This window comes from Dendropsophus ebraccatus, chromosome 2 (assembly GCF_027789765.1).
Source record: "Dendropsophus ebraccatus isolate aDenEbr1 chromosome 2, aDenEbr1.pat, whole genome shotgun sequence".
Taxonomy (NCBI): Eukaryota; Metazoa; Chordata; class Amphibia; order Anura; family Hylidae; genus Dendropsophus; species Dendropsophus ebraccatus.
This window is the reverse complement of record NC_091455.1, coordinates 54,514,096-54,534,658: the sequence shown is the minus strand read 5'-3', so window position 1 is coordinate 54,534,658 and position 20,563 is coordinate 54,514,096. Positions and strand designations below refer to the sequence as shown.

Below are 20,563 nucleotides of genomic sequence, written 5' to 3'. Positions count from 1 at the left end.
CTCGCTGTTATTACACGCGTCGGCAGCGAGCGGGGAAGAGCTGGGGGGGCTGCCCAGGTAATCGCTAGATTGTCCGGGCAGCCCGTAGCAGATAGCGGCGGTCTGCTGCCTATTGCACGGTGTGACGGTAGCATATTGCTGCTATGGCGATCATTGTTTCAAAATGTTGAAAGACAAAGATCAGCTGACATTGTGCATGTTGGCTATTTGTTGTCTTCTATTACACTAAGCGATTATTGGCCTCAACAATCGGTATCGGCTGAATAAGGCCTTTATTCAAGTAACAAAGTTGACATAAAATGTATAAAAAGTAAACATGTACCAGGACTTAGAGCAATGTCATGGACGGTTCCATTATGGCAAGGGAGCTGATGTAACACACAGGAATCTGCAATATCCCAGATGCTGACTACACCTTCTTTAGTCCCGGACACCAGCAGTGATCCATCAGAGCTCACACTGACTGTATTCACCTGTAAATTATAAAGCTGAAATGGTTATTGACAGGACTTTATAACTGGAAATATTACATAAACTACACAAAAAACTGCGGGTCAACGTCTTTGTCTAGGTCACCCTTGCAGTAACCTATGGAAAGGTTAACACAAGGTTTTAGGGCTCCTCACACACCACGTATATAGTGTCTATATGGGTTAGGAAGTTTCCAGACACATGATGCAGCAATCATACATTCACCTAATAACCCAACAAAAGCAGTCATTCTGGCCTGTGTGGTTTTCATTTTTCTGCTTGCCAGAATAGCATGGGATAAGTTTCTTTAATATGAGAGTCCATGTATGACAGATGGCACTTCATATATTATACTTATGTATCCAACTCCAGTAAACCATATACAGTGATCCCTCAACTTACAATGACCTCAAGATAAAATATCTTCAACATACAATGTTACTTTCTGAATCATCGTAACTCAACATACATTGCTACAGACAGTCCTGATCTGCAGCACATGTGAATAACTAGATGATCGACCAATAAAAGTGGCTATTTTACTCATAAATCCCAAGTATTAGTGTAGTACATGCAGTGACTGGCTGTCTAGTATATCCTCTCTACAGTATAGTGTGATACTACATGTCCTGTACTGCTGTGTGCATCTAGTATCTCCTCTCTACAGTATAGTGTGATACTACATGTCCTGTACTGCTGTGTGTGTCTAGTATCTTCTCTACAGTATAGTGTGATACTACATGTCCTGTACTGCTGTGTGTCTCTAGTATCTTCTCTACAGTATAGTGTGATACTACATGTCCTGTACTGCTGTGGGTCTGGTATCTCCTCCCTACAGTACAGTGTGATACTACATGTCCTGTACTGCTGTATGTGTGTGTCTAGTATCTCCTCTCTACAGTACAGAGTGATACTACATGTCCTGTACTGCTGTATGTGTGTGTCTAGTATCTCCTCTCTACAGTACAGTGTGATACTACATGTCCTGTACTGTCGTGTGTGTCTAGTATCTTCTCTCTACAGTGCAGTGTGATACAACATGTCCTGTACTGCTGTGTGTCTGGTATCTCCTCTTTACAGTACAGTGTGATACTAGATGTCCTGTACTGCTGTGTGTGTCGTAGTATCACACTGTACTGTAGAGAGGAGATACCAATGTCCTGTACTGCTGTATGGGTCTAGTATCTCCTCTCTATAGTACAGTGTGATACTACATGTCCTGTACTGCTGTATGGGTCTAGTATCTCCTCTCTATAGTACAGTGTGATACTACATGTCCTGTACTGCTCGGGATAAGTTGCTCCTTTGGGCACCAGGTGAGGGCGACTTCATTTTATTATTCTGGGACCCTGTGTGATCTGTACAGGACCCTGAAACTGCTCCAGTCCTCTACAAAGAAAGTGACTTACAGCTTCCAGTAGCTCTTACTGACTGTTGTATGTAAGGACTTGCTCTACCCATATAAGTTCATACTTGCTCTACCCATATAAGTTATCTGCTTATTGTCCTTTAAATCTTAATTTCTTTTTCATTCGGTGACGACATTTGGGGACTTCAGAACCAATTACCAGTTTTCCATAGTTGTGGTCTCAACATACAATGGTTGTCCTGGACCCAAATAATATCGTATGTTGAGGGACCACTGTACGTGCCACGCAGTGCCAGTCTGGACAGCTATGAATTGTATACATTTCAGCAATCGGGAAGGTAGGGTCGGAAATGTTTCAGGTACATACTACTAATGCATAACAACCCTTTACACATCAATTCAGTCCTTTAAAGTGACACTGTCACCCCCTTTGTGCATTCTGACATCTCTACACAGGTGTAAAAGGGTAAATTTAGCGTTTTTTATACCTTATTTCATATCATACGTCATGGTGCTTGTTCAAGAAAAAAGTGTCCTTTTATCAACTGCAAATTGTATTAAGTGGGCGTGGCCTCGGGGCATTAGCGCCACTTATCCCCCGCCCACAACAGCACAGTCGGCACCCATTGGTTTGGCGACGTAAAGGGGGTGGGGTCTAAACCTTTCGGCCAGCCTGTTCCAATGGCCGGTGAGGGGGTGGGGCCAACTGTGGCATTATGGGCGGGGCTAAGTGGCACTAATGCCGTGAGGCCCCGCCCACTTAACACAATCTGCAGTTCATAAAAGATGACTTTTTACTTGAACAAGCACCATGACGTATGATATAAAATAAGGTATAAAAACCGCAAAATTTACCCTTTACACCTGTGTAGAGATGTCAGAATGCAAAAAGGAGGTGACAGTGTCACTTTTTTAAGTGTCTTTTATATTGTCTTTAAAACAATCATTAGTTTGGCTTTAAAGCCCTATAAACTCACACCGGCGTCATGTTCTAATTCTGCCAGCAATTCAAAGTTGTTTCTCTTGGTCCCACACACATCGGCGGGTACACAGCTCCACACCTGAGAGAAAAAGTGCATGGTTATTATTATTTTGATCCTTTAGCTATACTAATATATTAATCAGATTTCTGGTGCCAGAACCACAGACAGCATGATGTCCTGACAGGTTCCCTTGTTACTTAGGGCCCGATATTTTGGATAAGTGAGTGCCCATCTGCTAGAGCGGCACTTGCTTGCAGAGCCTGTTACATGGCTCGGCGATCATGCATCGTCAGCAATGTCTGTGCAGCCCTTGCTGTACGTAGAAAAAAATTTATTTACCTCTCCGTGCTCCCTAATGACCTTCTAGCTTTTTCCCGCTGTCAGGAGGCGCCCGGAAGCTTCTACACCTGTCTCTGCAGTGACAGGCTGCTCAGCCAATCACTGACCGAGATGGGACAGTGACTTGTACACATCAGCCGTCGCTTGCATATCACTATTACAAACCGCAATGTGCATTTTCAAGATACTGAAATACAACAATCAGCGGATGATTGTTTCTTCGGCTGATTGATGTCTATATTACACTGAGCTGAATCAGCCTGATTGGGAAGATTATCTCTCCATGTAATAGGGCCTTTACAACCATATTTTAATCTGAAGGGTTTCAGAAAAAAACACAGCGGCCTTGGCACCAGTTAAAGTGTCTGGGAGGTGTCTTATTGGGTTCTCACTGTCTAAATAGGCTTTGTTGATGAGTCTCAAATAGAAAGAGACCTATCAATCAAACAGAGCCGGCCACAAAGACTGTCTGTCAGTTGTCCAAACCAATGCGTCGACCAGTGCGTCAACCAATTGGTGCACAAGTTTGCTGGCAAACCCATGCAGCGATTGTCTGCTGCATTGTGCCTACATGTGGCCGACAGATTGAGTTTTTACCCTTCAGACAAAACATATTTGTTAGTAACAAGGGAGCCTCTTGGGATGACATGATTCCCGAAGGTTCAGACAGACCTTTATATCTTCTATACAATAAAAAATCAACGCTAAAAGTGACCAAACCATATGGTGTAGGTTTACACATGAATGGCAGATAATAGACATATAAATATTGAACATCTTATACCATACTCAAGTCATGCCACACAGTGTAAACTACATGTGGTTTGGGTTTCAAAATCCTTATCCATATTTACTGGAAAAATTTGCAACAAAATCCAAACTTGAAATTTTTGACGTAGATTTGTGGTAAAGGGAGGTAAAGGTAAAGGGAGCAGGTAATGTTCTCCAGAGCCCCCGGCAGCATGATAAATTAGCAATTTACACCGGACTACGGCTTTAAACCACATAGTGATACATACCCCTATCTTCCTATGTGTTTTTATTTAATATTTCTATTAAATTTATATTTAATATGTTTTATTCTCATTTCTGTACATGATGATAGGGGCAGTCATCTAGTGTGGCTGCTTTTAACAACATTTAGAGATATGCTTTGCACCAGCCACATGGACCATAGAGACCTGTAGTCTGAAGCAGACAGACATTTATGGGAGAGTTTTTTAAGAATGCTCTGAGACCCGTGCAGAGGTCAGTGTGCAGGAAAGGAGACTGAGCTCTGACCATCACCAACTGTGATTTGTGGATCATTTGTTATCTACATACAAGTGTTAAAAATCCTGCCTGTGATGATGACGGGCGGAATGCTGAAATTTTTTTAATCAACTGAAGTATCAGCTTTTTATTAGGCTTTGTGGCCAGAAAAAAAATGGCAAGAAGCCAGAATTTTTTTTTATTAGGTAGTCACATGGAAAATGGACTTACTCGATTTAAACAAAAGATAGTTTCCGGAGGACAATAGTGTATTTACAAACTTCGTAGTGACAGAGCTGCGCTTCCCGGCCCTAGGGCTCATAATTTACGGGACATGTGAATGCCGCCTTAGTCTATATCTCGCAATACAGTTCAGAAGTGCTTGTACATTTGAAATATGTTACCGCACGCACCTTTACTGTTGAGTCCCAAGATGCAGTGAAGAGTCTGTTGTTGCACCAGTGAATCTGGCTAACGGCATCATCGTGTCCCATCAATGTATCTTGTCTTCTTCCAAAAGCAATAGAGTAAAAATATCTGGACACAGAGAAAAGACACAGTCTACATCAAGTGGATAAGTTCTACTGTGGTACAAAATATAAATAAAAGAAAAAATACGCACACATTATTATCCCACGAGGAGCACATCACTGTTGTATCCCCAGGCAGGAGGACGCAAGATGATAAAGCCTAGTGAAGAAGAATTAAAAAAAAAAGAAAAGAAAAAGGGGGTGGGGGATAAGTGAATGAATTCTTCTCCTAAGGAAGGTTAATATGTCATACAGCACAGGGATCAGAGACTGTGCCTGTTAAATAAGACCATTAATAAAAAAAAAAATATTAGACTAAGGCATGCAGAAGTATCATGCATGACTTAAAGGGAAATCTAGAGCTAAATGGTCTGCTAACAAGTCTATCTCGAATTCCCACCAATTTCTAAATTAAAGGGCATATCATGCTTTTTTTTAACTTCATTAAAATATACATAAATGGCGGTCACCTGAACATTTACAAATGTTTTTAACATTTTTTTTTCATCGGGTGTCCCAAAGCTCCAATCACTTTTTAAACAGCAGATCCTTGGAGTTCTGCATGGAAACCTATGTGTGCACTATCAGTGCCATTGAGATATATTGTACAGTTTGTTGTGGACCAGTCACTGACCAGTAACCGCAGCTTCAAAGCTAGTCACAAGAGGGTTGTGCAGCAGAGCAGGGAGAGGTGTGGCCAGAGTGCTCCAATGTCCTGGCCACACCTCTATGACACTTCAGAGCAGCAATAAAAAAAAAAATTGTGATTGCAGCTTCAAAAAACTACAATAAAGGTATAGACAGTCTCATTGCTTATATAGCTATGTAGCCATGTACCCAGTTTGGGATGTCTTTTGTAGCCAACAGTTTCCCTTTAAAACAAACAACTATGGAAGTGTGATTTTTGCGTCCAAGGGGAACACCCCCTTAGCTTTTGGAGTGCATCAAAGTACGGCTTCACTATGCATAGGTGGCGCTTTACATATAAATTAGTCCACAGAAATAAATGTGGCACTAACCAAAACAATAAAAAGGTCTTTCACAGACACTTACAGATGCAGGTTTAGCAGCACACCGTCCGGCCTGCGGGACAGGCTTCACATCATTCTAAGGCTTTTTAACCACTAAATATTATAAACCCAGTTACAGAATCCATCTTACCACGTAACTGCACTACACGGCCTGGTTATCATGAATAACTGCAGGCAATGTTTGCACTTGTGGTTCCCCACTGGACAACTGTCCCTCAACCAGCTGCATTCTAGTTTAACGTATCTGTAGTTTTCACACCTACAAAACCATAGGAGTACTTCTACCTGTTAACCTCCATAACAAAAGAAGAGAAATAAAGATGCCTATAAAGATGTTTTGGTGAGTGCCAGGGTTGTTTTTAAGAACTTGAAAATTTTTGGTGTATTTTGTTGGTGCTGCTGCAAGGATGGAAAGGGGAATACAAATACATTTTCCTCTAATGAAATGTATTGGTATTTATTTGGTGGGTTTCAATATCAGAAGGTGGAAGGTATAACATTATAGAGCAGGTCTCCATGATTTAGTGAAATCTCACATTACATGCAGTTTTGGGTTATGTTTACACTCAGTATTTTGGTTCGTATTTTGCAAACAAAACCAGGAGTGGATTAAAAACACAGAACGGCTATGATCACACACTGCTTAAATTGAGTGGATGGCCGTCACTTAATGGCAAATAAATACCGTAATTTTAAAACAAAAGTTGTTGTTTTAAAATAATGTTGGTTATTTGCCATTAAATGATGGCCATCCACTCAATTTCTACAGTGTGTAATCATAGCCGTTCTGTGTTTTTAATCCACTCCTGGTTTTGGTTGAAAAATACTAAACAAAAATACCGAGTGGGAACATAGCCTTGGGCTAGAAACAAGTGACAGACCTCTCGATTAGTGGATATTGGAGTAAAGGAGAGCTCTAGCTGCTCTGCCACAGATACCAGCTATATGACTCCTTGTTATCTATGTGCTTACCATATTTGAGAATGAAACACTTCTTTGCAGAGATTTCTGACTTGTAGAGAACATCTTCAAGGTTGAATCTATTAGAAAAGTGACTTTTTATTAATGTCCCCTAAAATATATTTAGTATTTATAATGTTTAAGGATTGGTAGTCATGATGAACCATAGTAATAAGGCCTCCACACGCATGCCTCTCAGAAAACCCAGCTGATCTGTGGCTACCACGTGCCAGATTTTTGCCATGTTTTACACCTGCTAGCAGACATAAATCATGATAAATCAGGCGTGAGAGGGGACAACCCCTCCCCCCCCCCACCCTACCTTGCCCCCTACGCGCCCATCAGGCAAGCAAGCTGTATATCGGGGAAAAGGTGCAGATTTTTGAGCAAACTGGACAGTTTGCACATAAATCTGTGCCTTTTCCCGGCGTATGCCAGATATAATATTAGTAGATCCCCCCACACACCCCGATGTTACATGGCGAGCATCAAAGGCAAAGGGTATAACACACTTTGCAGTGAAAATCAATGAATGGATGCAGCACTGAATCAGTACTGTGGCCCCTTCATTCACAGGAATAAACATAAAATTAGAGCATATCCTAGCAATAGGCCATCACTTTATAAGATAGAAATAGTACTTTAATTTACAAACAAACTACTGTGGCAGGCGCTGTCCAGAAAAAACAAGACACACAAGAGACATCATCCACTAACATCCACATCCACTAACCTTGTGATGTGGTGAAGACTGAGGAACCATTAGAAGATACAGCAATGCCAGTTATAGCCCTGCAAGTAATGCATCAACAACACATCAATAGTAATGGTCGAATACATGTAACATTTCACGGATATCTCAATCACAGAAATATCTGATGCAAGCCGACAGGTATTTCAGCAAATAATACAATAAACAAAGGCAAAATCCACCATCATGACATTATTATATAACATTTATTATTTTTTGCCTGTTAATTTAAGAATCTTCTGTACCCTGATTATTAGAGGAAGCTGGCCATTCATTCTGTGCTCATTGCTGTAGACATCTCCTCTGCCTACCTATTCTTCATACTTAGAAGCATATGTTATATGCTTCTTAACGTTCTACAGATACTGATATTAATAGTTTGCCTAACATGCCGAAAATTAAACATAATCCGTATTTGTCTATACACATCACAATGCTGCCTGGCCAAAAGATGTGGTTTCTCAACCCCCAAACCCACCTGGTTAGCACTGCTCACTTTTTTTTCCCACAATCCCCATAAAGTTGAAAGGAGGGCAACACATGTCTGCACCACCTCCTCTACATTCATAGAAACAGCAGAGCACAGTTCTCCCCAGGTAGGTTAGGTGCCCTGTTCTTCAGTTAGTGTGGATTCCAGTGGTGGCACCCACATCTATCAGACACTTTTGAATATGCCACAAATGTCCATGTTAGGACTACCCCTTTAAAAAGACACTTAAAGGTCTATACAGTTAGAAAAAAAGCTCTCAGTTATCTTATTGTTTATTATGCTTCATCACACCATTTATTAAAGGAGGAGTCCCACCAAATTCAAAAAAGGGACGGAGGCGGGGATTTGCGGGAAAATAATAAAATATACTTACCTATTCTTGTGCCCCATATCACTGCTTCTGGGTCCAGCTGAGAGCCGCCGGGGTCCTGCAGCTCCTCCAGCTGCAACGTCACATACCCGGATGAGTGATTGCCCGCTGAGCCAATCAGTGACTGTAGCAGGACACTGCCCCAGTCACTGACTGGCTGAGTGGGGAATCGCTCAGTCAGGCAGTGGTATTGCAGGTGTGTAAGTGAAGTAGCCAGTTTTCAGCTGAAAATTACATTCAGCAGTGGGACCCGGGGACGAGTGAGCTAAAGGGGAACTCCAGGTAGAGGTTTAAAAAAAATGAAACTTCTGCAGAAGCATAACTCATTACTCACCTGTCTATCCCAGTTGTGAAACTACCAAAAATCCATTTCTTTGGGTTTTCTTTGCTCTGAATTATATTTCTGTCTTTCCTGGTTTAGCATTTCCCAGAATGCAATGCTTTTCCTCAGCTGACCATCACAGCCCCCACCCATTACAATCAGTAAAATTAGTGCTGCACCTGCTTCTGGCCAGCCTGAGATGGTGAATCATTTAGGGGACTGGGTTATCCAGCCAAGCCTCCTGTGAGATCACACCCTGCCCCCTGTCTGCATCATCAGCAAACACACACAGTGTGAGACAGAAGCATGGAAGATTTGTCTCCTAAGAGGGGATAGCAGCAGGAGCAGAAGACTGTGAATTTCCACAGGGGCCATTTTTTTTCACTTCCTGGATTTCTATGAGCTACCAGTGTGGCAGAACTGTACAGATACAGTAATACATTGTATAGACACATCTATATAACTTTTAATGTATTTTTAATAGAAAAAAATTTTTCTTACCCGGAGTTCCCCTTTAATCTTGTTTATTACTTTCCCTGAATTTGGTGGGACTTCTCCTTTAATTCCAGGATCTGGACATTTAAAGTGACACTATCACCTCCTTTTTGCATTTTGACATCTCTACACAGGTGTAAAGGGTAAACTTAGCAGTCTTCATACTTTATTTTATATCATATGTCATGGTGCTTGTTCAAGTAAAAAGTCATCTTTTAACAACTGCAGATTGTGTTAAGTGGACAGGGCCTCGCGGTATTAGCGCCACTTAGCCCCGCCCATAACACCACAGTTGGCTCCGCCCTCTCGCCAGCCATTGGAACAGGCTGGCCGAAATGTCTAGACCCCACCACCTTTACGCTGACCAACCAATGGGCGTCAAGGGGGCGGGGCCAACGGTGCCATCGTGGGCGGCGCTAAGTGGCGCTAATGCTGACGTATGATATGAAATAAGGTATGAAAAACGCTAAATTTACCCTTTACACCTGTGTAGAGATGTCAGAATGCACAAAGGGGGTGACAGTGTCACTTTAAGGGGCATTTCATTTTACTGATAAATTAGGAGAGACAGACTGACTTGCATATCTAGTGATAAGCTTTGCATGCTACAGTGGTAATGGCTACAGAAGAGCAAATATATTACTGACCAACAGAACAAATTTAGTCAGAAATTACATTTTCACCCACTATCCCCACTAAATGTAAAAAAAAAATTATAGTATATATATATATATATATATATATATATATATATATATATATAAAAATAATACTAATAATACTAATATTAATAATACTAATACTAATACTACTACTACTACTAATAATAATAATAATAATAATAATAATAATAATAATTTGTATGCCTTGTAAGAATGTTTAGTTTAGTAATAATTTCGGGCTCTCTATGATTCATTCGCTTGATGTTACCAGATGTAGAAATGAGTATAAGGTGGGGATTTAACATTAACATGTCACTCACTCTTTGTGAATCTTGTGCCTACTCTCTATTTGGAATTTGGTGATATTGCTCCAAGCCAGAGTTTTGCTTTCTTCTGTTAGGTCTTCAAAAGAATCTTCAGTTGGGGAAACTGCATGAAAAAGGGAAAACAAACTATAAGAGCTATTATTATTATTATTATTACTACTACTAATACTTATATAGGGCATACATTGCACAAAAAAAAGCTACATTAAATAGCAGTCCAGCCCATGCAAATGTACAGTTAAAGGAGAAGTCTGGTGAAAAATTTTATTAAAAGTATTGTATTGCCCCCCCCAAACGTTATACAAATCAGCAATATACACTTATTACGGGAAATACTTTTAAAGTGCTTTTTTTTCCATCACTTACTACTGAATCACCTGGATAAAATGGTGATGTCACGACCCGACTCCCAGAGCTGTGCGGGCTGTGGCTGCTGGAGAGGATAATGGCAGAGGGACACTGAGGGACACAGGGCACTGGAGGGACACTGAGCATCCCCCTCCCATCATCCTCTCCAGCAATCACAGCCCGCACAGCTCTGGGAGTCAGGTCAAGACATCACCATTTTATCCAGGAAGTGAAGCCTTGATGCAGTAGTAAGTGCAGGGAAAAAAGCACTTTATAAGAATTTCCCATAATAAGTGTATACTGATGATTTGTATAACTTTTGGGGGGGAAAACAATACTTATAATAAATAATTTTTTTTGCCAGACTTCTTCTTTTAATAAGAAAAAAAAAATAAGAGGTGAGAAGCAAAGTGTGTAGCTCACAATATGTCAGGTGAAGTGTAACTGTAGTCTACAAGGTCTCCCTGAATGGTATATAAAGGAAACCCGTCACTTTGATTTAGGGTAGCTTCACACTTACCGTATCGCAGCTGATTTTCTGCTGTGGATCTACTGCGGATACGCAGCAGAAAATCAGTTTGCGATACGGTACATGTGAAGCTACCCTTAGCATGCAAGACAACCCTCAGAGCCTTATAAATGTGGTTAAGTGTGGTCTGGTAGAGGTAAGCGAACCTTGTTCATGCTCAGGTTCGTCTGAACCTCAACGCTCTGCATTTAATTACCGCTGGCTGAAGTAGTTGGACACAGCCCTAAGGCTGCCTGGAAAACATGTATACAGCCATGGGCCATAGGATGTATCCATGTTTTCCAAGACTCCGTATGGCTGCATCCAACTTCAACCAACAGTAATGAAATGTCAAGAGTTCGGGTTTGGATGAACCAGAGCATGAACGAGGTTCGCTCATCTCTAGTCTGGGTGATGTGGCTATATGTACAACTGATGCCCCAAACATGTTTATCAGTACTCATACCAGACATGAAGGAGTAGACCAAGCCACTTCTAGTCATGCTGGCTGGTCCCTCCTCCCTCCCAGTCAGGCTTGACTGACATCATTGAGTCCATGAAATATTATCTGAAGCCCTGCATTCAAGGAAGTCAATCAAGCCAGACTGGGAGAAAGAAGCAAGTCGCCCGTTACATTGGAAAAGGCCACGGTTACTCCTCCATGACTTAAGAGAGTCTATTAGCAAAAAAAAAAAAAAGAAAAAAAAAAAAGGGGGTTTTATGACTTCTGCGACATTATTTGTAACATACAGACATCACTCGGATACACTGTTCTGCAGGTATAAGGTACTCGACTGTCTGGTATGTTGGAGGGGTTTTCTAAACAAAACGGACTGATTGCTGGGGTGCCATAAGAGTTTGTCTCCGTCCACTGTATAGTGGTGAGTGAAGACAAAATTTTGTTCACTGTGCGGAAGATTGTGGTGTGTAACCAGCCTTATAATGCCAGACATTAACCCCTTAGCGACCCATGACGTATCTGATACGTCATGGTGCCGCAGGGGGTGTTCAGAGCGGGGTCCTGCCGGGACCCCGCTCTGAACGGCACCGATCCCGGCTGCAATCTGCAGCCGGGCAGTGCCTCTATTAGCCGGCGCGGGTCCCGTTGCCGCGCCGGCTAATTAAGCCCTTCAATGCAGCTGTCAAACCTGACAGCTGCATTGAAGTGCTTTCCTCCGTGCATCCCTGGTGTCTAGTGGCACGGATCTCCCCCCCGCGATGCGATCGCGGGGGGGAGATCCGTTCTTCTGCCCGTGCCGGGCCTCAGCGTCGGAATGACGCTGATCCCGGCTCGGCAATAGATTGCTATGGCCTGCAGCAGGCCATAGCAATCTATGACCGATCTAATGGATCTTTGCTGTGTATATACACAGCATTGATCTCTATGAGAGATTAGTGCTATGTATATACAAGCCCCCCAGGGGGGCTTCTAGTGTATGTATAAAAAAAAAGTAAAAAAGTGTTTTTATTAATAAAAAATCCCCTCCCCTAATAAAAGTCCAAATCACCCCCCTTTTCCCATTTTATAAATATAAATTAATAAATAAATTAATAAACATATTTAGTATCACCGCACATGTAATCGCCCGAACTATTAATTAATCACATTCCTGATCTCGCACGGTAAACGGCGTAAGCGCAAAAAAATCCCAAAGTGCGAAATTGCGCATTTTTGGTCGCATCAAATCCAGAAAAAATGTAATAAAAAGCAATCAAAAAGTCGTATATGCGCAATCAAGGTACCGATAGAAAGAACACATCATGGCGCAAAAACTGACACCTCACACAGCCCCATAGACCAAAGGATAAAAGCGCTATAAGCCTGGGAATGGAGCGATTTTAAGTGACATATATTTGTTAACAATGGTTTGAATTTTTTACAGGCCATCAGATACAATATAAGTTATACATGTTATATATCGTTGTAATCGTAACGACTTGAGGAACATGCATAACAAGTCAGTTTTACCATAGGGCGAACGGCAAAACTCCCCGAAATCAAAACAAATTCGTTTTTTTTTCAATTTGACAGCGCAAATGATTTTTTTCCGGTTTCACAACATTTTTTATGGAAAAATAATGCCTGTCATTGCAAAGTACAATTGGTTTCGCAAAAAATAAGCACTCATATAAGTCTCTAGGTGAAAAAATGCAAGCGCTATGGACTTTTAAACATAAAATGGAAAAAGCAAAAGCGCAAAAACGAAAATTGGCTTTGACCTTAAGGGGTTAATATAACAACATACCACGAGTTACCATGTGTCTGCATCATACTGTACCTGGTGATTCTACTGCTGACAGATTCTGGCTGGACGATCGGGAAAAACTTCTGGACTTTGTAAAAATCCTCTTTGGATGGGGTTTTGTGAACAGCTGTTTCGGCGTTTGACCAAATTCCAAAATTTGAGTCAGCATGGCTATTTTCTGATCAGGATCTTCAATACTGAAAGTTAAATGAAAAAATATATAGTTCTACATATCAATGCACATTACGAGATACTGAATTATATTAAATAAGTACATACAGGAAAAAAAAATCACTGTGGCCAATATATAGCCTATAGGACAATCTGCATAACAAAAAGGCCAAAAAAATTAACCCCAATTAGAATATTCACTCAAAAAAATTTCTAAATTTAAATAGCAACTTTGTTTTAAAAGTGTGCTGCTAATACCGGTTATATGTCACTTCTTTGCACTAATTTGGGGCCTTGCCTTGGATCTGTATTATTTTGGAGCCTGGTCTGGGATTTGTATTCATTTTGGGACCTGTATCAACTTTGGGTTCTAATCTAGAACCCCAAATAATTTTGGTTCACAGAGTTTGATTTAATTTTGGAATTTTTGCAAAAATCACAGTGAAATGGGCAAATAACAATGGCATAATTGCCACAGCAGCCTTATAATTTCTTCTATGCGCTTTATTATTTTACAGATGCATTTTCTCTGACAATACATTGAAATACAGCATGAGATGAACACTAACAGATTTATTTGGATTCATTCATATAGTTCTGTATGCACAAACCCTTATTTATATAATGTATAGCCAATAGTAGACAGAGTGAGATTTTGGTTTAGCTGTATGTTGCGGGGACAGGACCTCCCCTCCCCCCCCCCCCCCCCCCCCCACACACAAAGCTAAACTCTTGCACCTGGACCTATATGCCTCTAGCTATATCTGTTTTATTGCATGCATAAAGAATAAAAATCACTGCTGTAGAAATGTATGGAAAGTCTGAGTTACCTTTTTAAGTCAATTTCTCCTTCATATGTCACTGGATGGAACACTGAGAAAGAAGATAAAAAGCAGAATTATAACACAAGAAAACGGCTAATATTCCCTGTCCACTACTCTCGTCATCTTCACCACTTCAAACGGTTCCTCTTCATACTAAGTGCTTTTATTGGTTTTGCCTCTCGCCTTCATTGTAGGAAAGGTCATTGTCTGATGGTGCGTTTACACACACAGATTTATCTGACAGATTTCTGAAGCCAAAGCCAGGAATGGATTAGAAAAGAGGAGAAATCTCAGTCTTTCCTTTATGACCCGTTCACAGTTTATAGTCTGTTCCTGGCCTTGGCTTCAAAACTCTTTCAGATAAATCTGTCTGTGTAAACGCACCATAAGGTCAGTCACTTTAGGGCATCTGAAACAAATGTTGGCTGACAGCTACTTTATATATGCAAGCTCAGCCTACTGAGCTCTATTAGGAGGAGAGTTATCAAAGGGTGTAAAATGTAGACTGGTGTAAACTGCCCACAGCAACCAATCACAGCTCCTCTTACATTTTACCAGAGATGAAAGCTGAGCTGTGATTGGTTGCTGTGGGGAGTTTACACCAGTCTATATTTTACACTCTTTGATAAATCTTACCCTATGAGATGAGAGGAATAAGCCACTGTCATATATTTGGCAGGAGCTTATTTCCAGTGGGATGCCGCCGTAGGACTGGCAGAAACGCATGAATACGGCCTATGGCATCCAACTTCTCCAGCCACCAGAAGAAAACCAACCTTCTCTCAACGCTGTAAATTGTTCTTCCTTACTTGCCTTCTCTTCACCAAAATGGGGCTGCTAAGGGATATATAATATGGTGTGTATGTGCACTAATAACAGGTAAATAGGATGGTAAGAGGCACTGAGTAATTTAGGACTATCGGATATGACAGCGGTTTGTTTGCAGGAGTTGCAAAGGTGCTAACAGCATGTAAAACTCATGTTGAATAAAAAATAAAAAAAAATAGATAGTGTAGAGCAGTGCTTCTCAATTCCAGTCCTCAGGCCTCACCAACAGGTCATGTTTTGAGGATATCCCATACAAAGATCAGCTGTGATAATACCTGATGCACTGACTATAATTATATCACCTGTGACATACTAAGAAAATCCTCAAAACATGACCTGTTGGTGAGGCCTGAGGACTAAAATTGAGAAGCACTGGTATAGAGGGTGGAATTCTAAGAATAACTGGAAGCAGCCCTGGGCACAGTTACCGGACTTACCATTATTTGCAGCTACGGCCTCACTTCCTCTTTGCTTACAGCCAAATATCAAGTCAATCCATTCGTGGAGGTGGTCCGACACATACTGACTTTCTAAAGCCTCTCTGTTTTTTCGAAGGAAATCATCTACATCTGAAGGAAGGAGAGGTTGACATCCTGAATACAATCTATCCAATGACAGTAACTGTACTGATTTGCAGTCCTATTTGTCAATACATTAGTCCCTTACCTGCTGCCCAAGGAGGAATTTCTACATCATCAACTAATTTCCCCCCTTGTCTCTTCCCAAGGTCCAGGTTCAGGGAGTTTAGCAAGAATGAGCCATCAGTTCCGTAAAACTCTGGAATTAACTAAAACAGAAATAAAATAACAGGAAAAGAAACCTGGAAACCTACTAATGAACATCCATAAAACAGGGGTTACCTCTTTAAAGTCCGTTACACCATCTAAGCAGTTCTTCCATGTTTCGGCAATACTAGAAAAGTCAGAAATGGTTTATTATTTTTTTGTTATGGCTTGGTTTGAATGAGTAGTATTTATGTGTAATCTGATTTTATTGACAACCAAACGCAAACAGCATATACAAAATCAATGCAATCTCAGTACATGACGACCTGCAAGTCGCCTGGTGTCACATTTTAAATTATTTAAAGAGCAAGAGAAAGAGCAGTGCAATGTCAACATTTCCAAACATCGGTACTACCAACACGGCAGTGCACTATAACGCAAACCGCAAGCATAATAAAAAAAAAAAAAAAAAAAAAGGGTCCTGCAGGTTGCAGGGGAGAGGAGGAAGAGAAAAGGAAAAGAAAAAAGAGGGGGGGGAGGGGGGGAAAAGGGAGGCTGAAAAAGAGGGGAGGGAAGGCGGGCAGGGGGCAGACCACTGAGCCAAGTGCCATAACAAGTACAGCGCTATAAGAGCATAAAGCACCCTTACCTAACGGGTGAGAGCAAGGAAGGCCTCTGAGTCCATAAACAGGCGCCAGGGGAACCACACCCTATCAAATTTAGTAGACTGCTCATGAGCCTCCGCAATCAGCTCCTCCATTCTACCCAATTCCCTGAGTTCACTAAGCCACTCCATTAGTGTAGGCACCCTGGGTGTTTTCCAGTGTCGGGGGATAACCATGCGTGCCGCAGTCAAAAAATGTCTCAACATCCCTTTCTTAATGGTAGCAAGGGAGCCCGGGATCTGTGACAGTAGGGTCAGCTGTGGGGAGTTGACGATGGTCCTTCCAGAATATGCATTGTAGATGGTCAAGATCTTATCCCAAAACTCTCGAATGCTCGGACATGCCCACCAAATATGTAACATGTCACCAGCTTCCGTGAGGCATCTCCAGCAGCGGTCAGAGACCTCAGGGAACATTGCATGCAAGGAGACTGGGCAAAAATACCATCGCGAGAGGATCTTGTAATTTTTCTCCTTTGCCTTAACGGCCATAGAAGCACCATGAGTAAATTCGCAAATTTTCTGGAAGGACTGACCATCAAGAGATACATTCAAATCGCGCTCCCACTTGTCAAAGAAGGAAGGTCTGTCAGGATTTTCGATACCAACCAGAATCTGGTATAGGACAGATATGCAATGTGGGATAGCTGAGGTGGAGACAACTAGATTGTCAAAGTCTGTGAGTGCAGCAACGTACGTGCCTCTTGGGAAGAGAGTACGTAGGAATGAAGCTAACTGCCCGTATTCCAGCCAGGACAGCCGATGGTCCGGGGACTGAGCTTGGAGTATCGCCACAGATGAGATGGCATCACCCGTCATGCAGTCCCTAACCCTAGGGCAATCAGACCGTTCCCACAGAAGAAATCTGTGTGTCCGCAGGCCAGGCGGGAATGATGGGTTCTGGAGTATCGGGGAAAGCGGTCCCGGTACCACAGATAGTTTGTATTTAGCAACGCTCCTATCCCATACGCATAGCGTATGTGGGATAAAGAAGGGGAGACCAGACAGAGAGTGGCGTATTTCAGGAGAAATCCATGGCAAGAGAGAGGGGGCAACCGGGCTCAACGAGAACTCTAGATCCACCCACCTCTTAGAGCCCCGACAATGTACCCTGTCCAGAACTCCACGCAGGACAGCCGCCTCATGATAGAGACGCAGATCAGGGAGCCCCATACCCCCCATGGACCGAGATTGAGTCAGGGTGGAATATGCAATCCTGGGCTTGCAGTTTCCCCAGATGAATTTTGAGATAGCCCTGCGTAGAGTCCTGAAGAAGGCAACGGGGACCACAATGGGAATAGTTTGGAAGATGTATAATAGTTTAGGAAGTATGTCCATCTTTACAATGGCCATCCTACCAAACCATGAGGTTGGTTTCAGAAAATAAGAGGTCATGTCTGCGAGAACCCTGTTCAGCATGGGGGCATAATTCAGATCAAAAAGAGAACTTAGCATAGGCGGGAGCTTTAATCCCAGATAAACTATGAAGTCCGTTTGCCACTGAAAGGAAAAGGAAGCCCTGACCGCTTCGAACACAGCCTGTGGGATGGAAATATTAAGCCCCTCGGTTTTTGTCAGGTTGACCTTAAAATTACTGAGGTCACCAAACCGTTGAAACTCCTGCAAAACAGAGGGAAGCGTGGTGATGGGGGATGAGATGTAGAGCAGGAGATCATCTGCATATAATGCTAGCTTGTGGTGGTCCCGTCCAAACACGACACCCCGGATGACCGGGTTATGTCTAATAGCAACCGCCAGGTGTTCCATGGTTAGAATATAAAGCGTGGGAGACAAGGGACAGCCCTGGCGCGTGCCGTTATGAATCTCAAAAGAGCTAGACAACAGCCCATTGACTCGCACACGTGCCGAGGGACAAGAGTACAAGGCCATTATTCTTTCCACTATAAGTGGGCCAAGTCCCACTCCCCGTAGGACCATCCGCAGGAACCCCCAATGCACACGATCGAAGGCTTTCTCCGCATCGATAGAAAGAAGGCACAAAGGGGATCCCGAACGGCTAGCCCACGACATCAGGGTGAGAGTCCTCAACGTGTTGTCCCTTGCCTCCCTGCCGGGGACGAATCCCACCTGGTCAGTGTGAATGAGTTGGGGGATATGACAGTTCAGGCGCGTGGCCAGCATTTTGGAATAGAGCTTGAGATCACAATTAATGAGCGAGATAGGACGGTAATTCTTGCAATATTTAGGATCTCGTCCAGGTTTGGGCAGGACCACCACATGTGCCTCCAGTGATTGGCGAGGGAAAGGGCACGTCTCTGAAATACTATTGAAGCATTTAGTCATAATAGGCAGTAAAAGATCTTTAAAGGTCTTAAAAAAGCATGCAGTGAAACCATCTGGCCCTGGGCTTTTACCCCCCTTAGCGTCAACAATAGCACCCTTAAGCTCATTTTCAGTAAAAGGGGAGTCCAAACCCTCAATAGAGTCCGTAGGTACTTTAGGCAGCTCCGTATCGGACAGGTATGCAGATACTCTAGACTCCAAGGCCTGAGCTGGCATCTCCGAGAAGCGGCCCTTAATGTTGTACAGAGAGGAGAAATAAGACCGAAAGAGATCAGAGATCTCTCTGGGATCGTGTATAGCGTCGCCAGCATGGTCGAGGAGGCTAGGAATATGTGCAGCCTGTGTTCTCGGGTGGATCAGTCTAGCTAATGTTCTGCCACATTTATTGGCATGCTCATAAAGGTAGCTGCGGTACCGCTCCTGTTGGGAAGAGGATGCCTTATTAAGAAGGTCTTTTAGCTGTTCCCTAGCAAGTGTCAACGCGGTCAGAGCCTCGTCAGTGGGATTCTGTTTATGCGTCTTAGAAAGAGCTTCAACTTTATCTGCCAGCTGGACAATTTTAGCGCTCCTGTCCTTTTTGATCCTAGACCCCTGCTGAACAAGGGTCCCCCTGACAACAGATTTCAGTGCCTCCCACTGCATAGGAAGGGCCGTGTCATCGTTAGCGTGGTCAGTAATGAAGTTAGTGATCGTTTGAGTAACAGCCGCTTTACACGCTACGTCTTTGAGAAGTGATTCGTTCAGGCGCCATGTCCATTCCCTGGGTACCAACCCCGGCAAAGTCAATGATAGGAAAATAGGAGAGTGATCAGACCATAAGGCATTACCTATCGTGGCCGAGGGAGTGAATGTTAAAGCGTACTGGGCGATGAAAAACATATCCAGTCTGCCATAGGTGCGGTGTGCATCCGAATAGTGGGTAAAGTCCCTATCCTTGGGGTGAAGGATGCGCCAGACATCCACTAAACCGTGGAGACCAAGGACAGAACTCGCCATTGCATATTCAGAGCGCTGTACAGCTGTTTTGCCAGAGGAGGTATCCAGAGAAGGGTCCATGACCAAGTTAAAGTCCCCCCCCAGAATCAACACGCCCTCTATAAACGTAGAAGCCACTCTGAGTATGGCCCTCAGGGAGCTGCCCTGACGGGAATTAGGGAGATAGATGTTGCCAATAGTATAGATCCGGGACTGAATGTCCAACTTGAGGAAAACGTATCTCCCCTTAGGACAAATCAAGGAATCAAGCAAAGTGTGCGGCAATGACTTGTGTAATGCTATGGAGACCCCCTTTGATTTGGCGTCAGGATTGGTACTATGTGTCCATACATTATAGTAGTTAAGCCGCATGCGAGGCGCACGAGCAGTCTGAAAGTGTGTTTCTTGTAGCAATAAGATGTGCACCCTCTGTCTATGCATGGAGTAGAGAATCTGAGACCGTTTTTGTGGGACATTCATTCCCCTAGCATTAATAGAGGCAAGCTTGATGTCGGCCCCCGCCATGTCGGCCCCCCTTCCACCCGCCAGGAACGCAGAAAGGGAGGAAAAGCAGAGGGAAGGAGGAGGGTGTAGGAAGAGAACAAGGGACGGAGAAGAGA

General features: G+C 42.8%; 1 protein-coding gene across 1 annotated transcript in view; it reads right to left on the bottom strand.

Moving 5' to 3' along the window:
• Positions 1-20,563, bottom strand: part of NSMAF (neutral sphingomyelinase activation associated factor) — a 66,766-nt gene that overhangs the window by 7,186 nt on the left and 39,017 nt on the right. Inside the window, exons 17-28 of the mRNA XM_069957551.1 lie at positions 16,136-16,187; positions 15,942-16,062; positions 15,713-15,844; positions 14,454-14,496; positions 13,486-13,649; positions 10,345-10,453; positions 7,668-7,726; positions 6,947-7,014; positions 5,036-5,103; positions 4,827-4,950; positions 2,818-2,901; positions 323-473 (exon numbers count right to left, since the gene is read on the bottom strand). Coding sequence (XP_069813652.1) covers positions 323-473; positions 2,818-2,901; positions 4,827-4,950; positions 5,036-5,103; positions 6,947-7,014; positions 7,668-7,726; positions 10,345-10,453; positions 13,486-13,649; positions 14,454-14,496; positions 15,713-15,844; positions 15,942-16,062; positions 16,136-16,187 — 1,175 coding nt within the window. The remainder of the gene's footprint in view (positions 1-322; positions 474-2,817; positions 2,902-4,826; positions 4,951-5,035; positions 5,104-6,946; positions 7,015-7,667; positions 7,727-10,344; positions 10,454-13,485; positions 13,650-14,453; positions 14,497-15,712; positions 15,845-15,941; positions 16,063-16,135; positions 16,188-20,563) is intronic.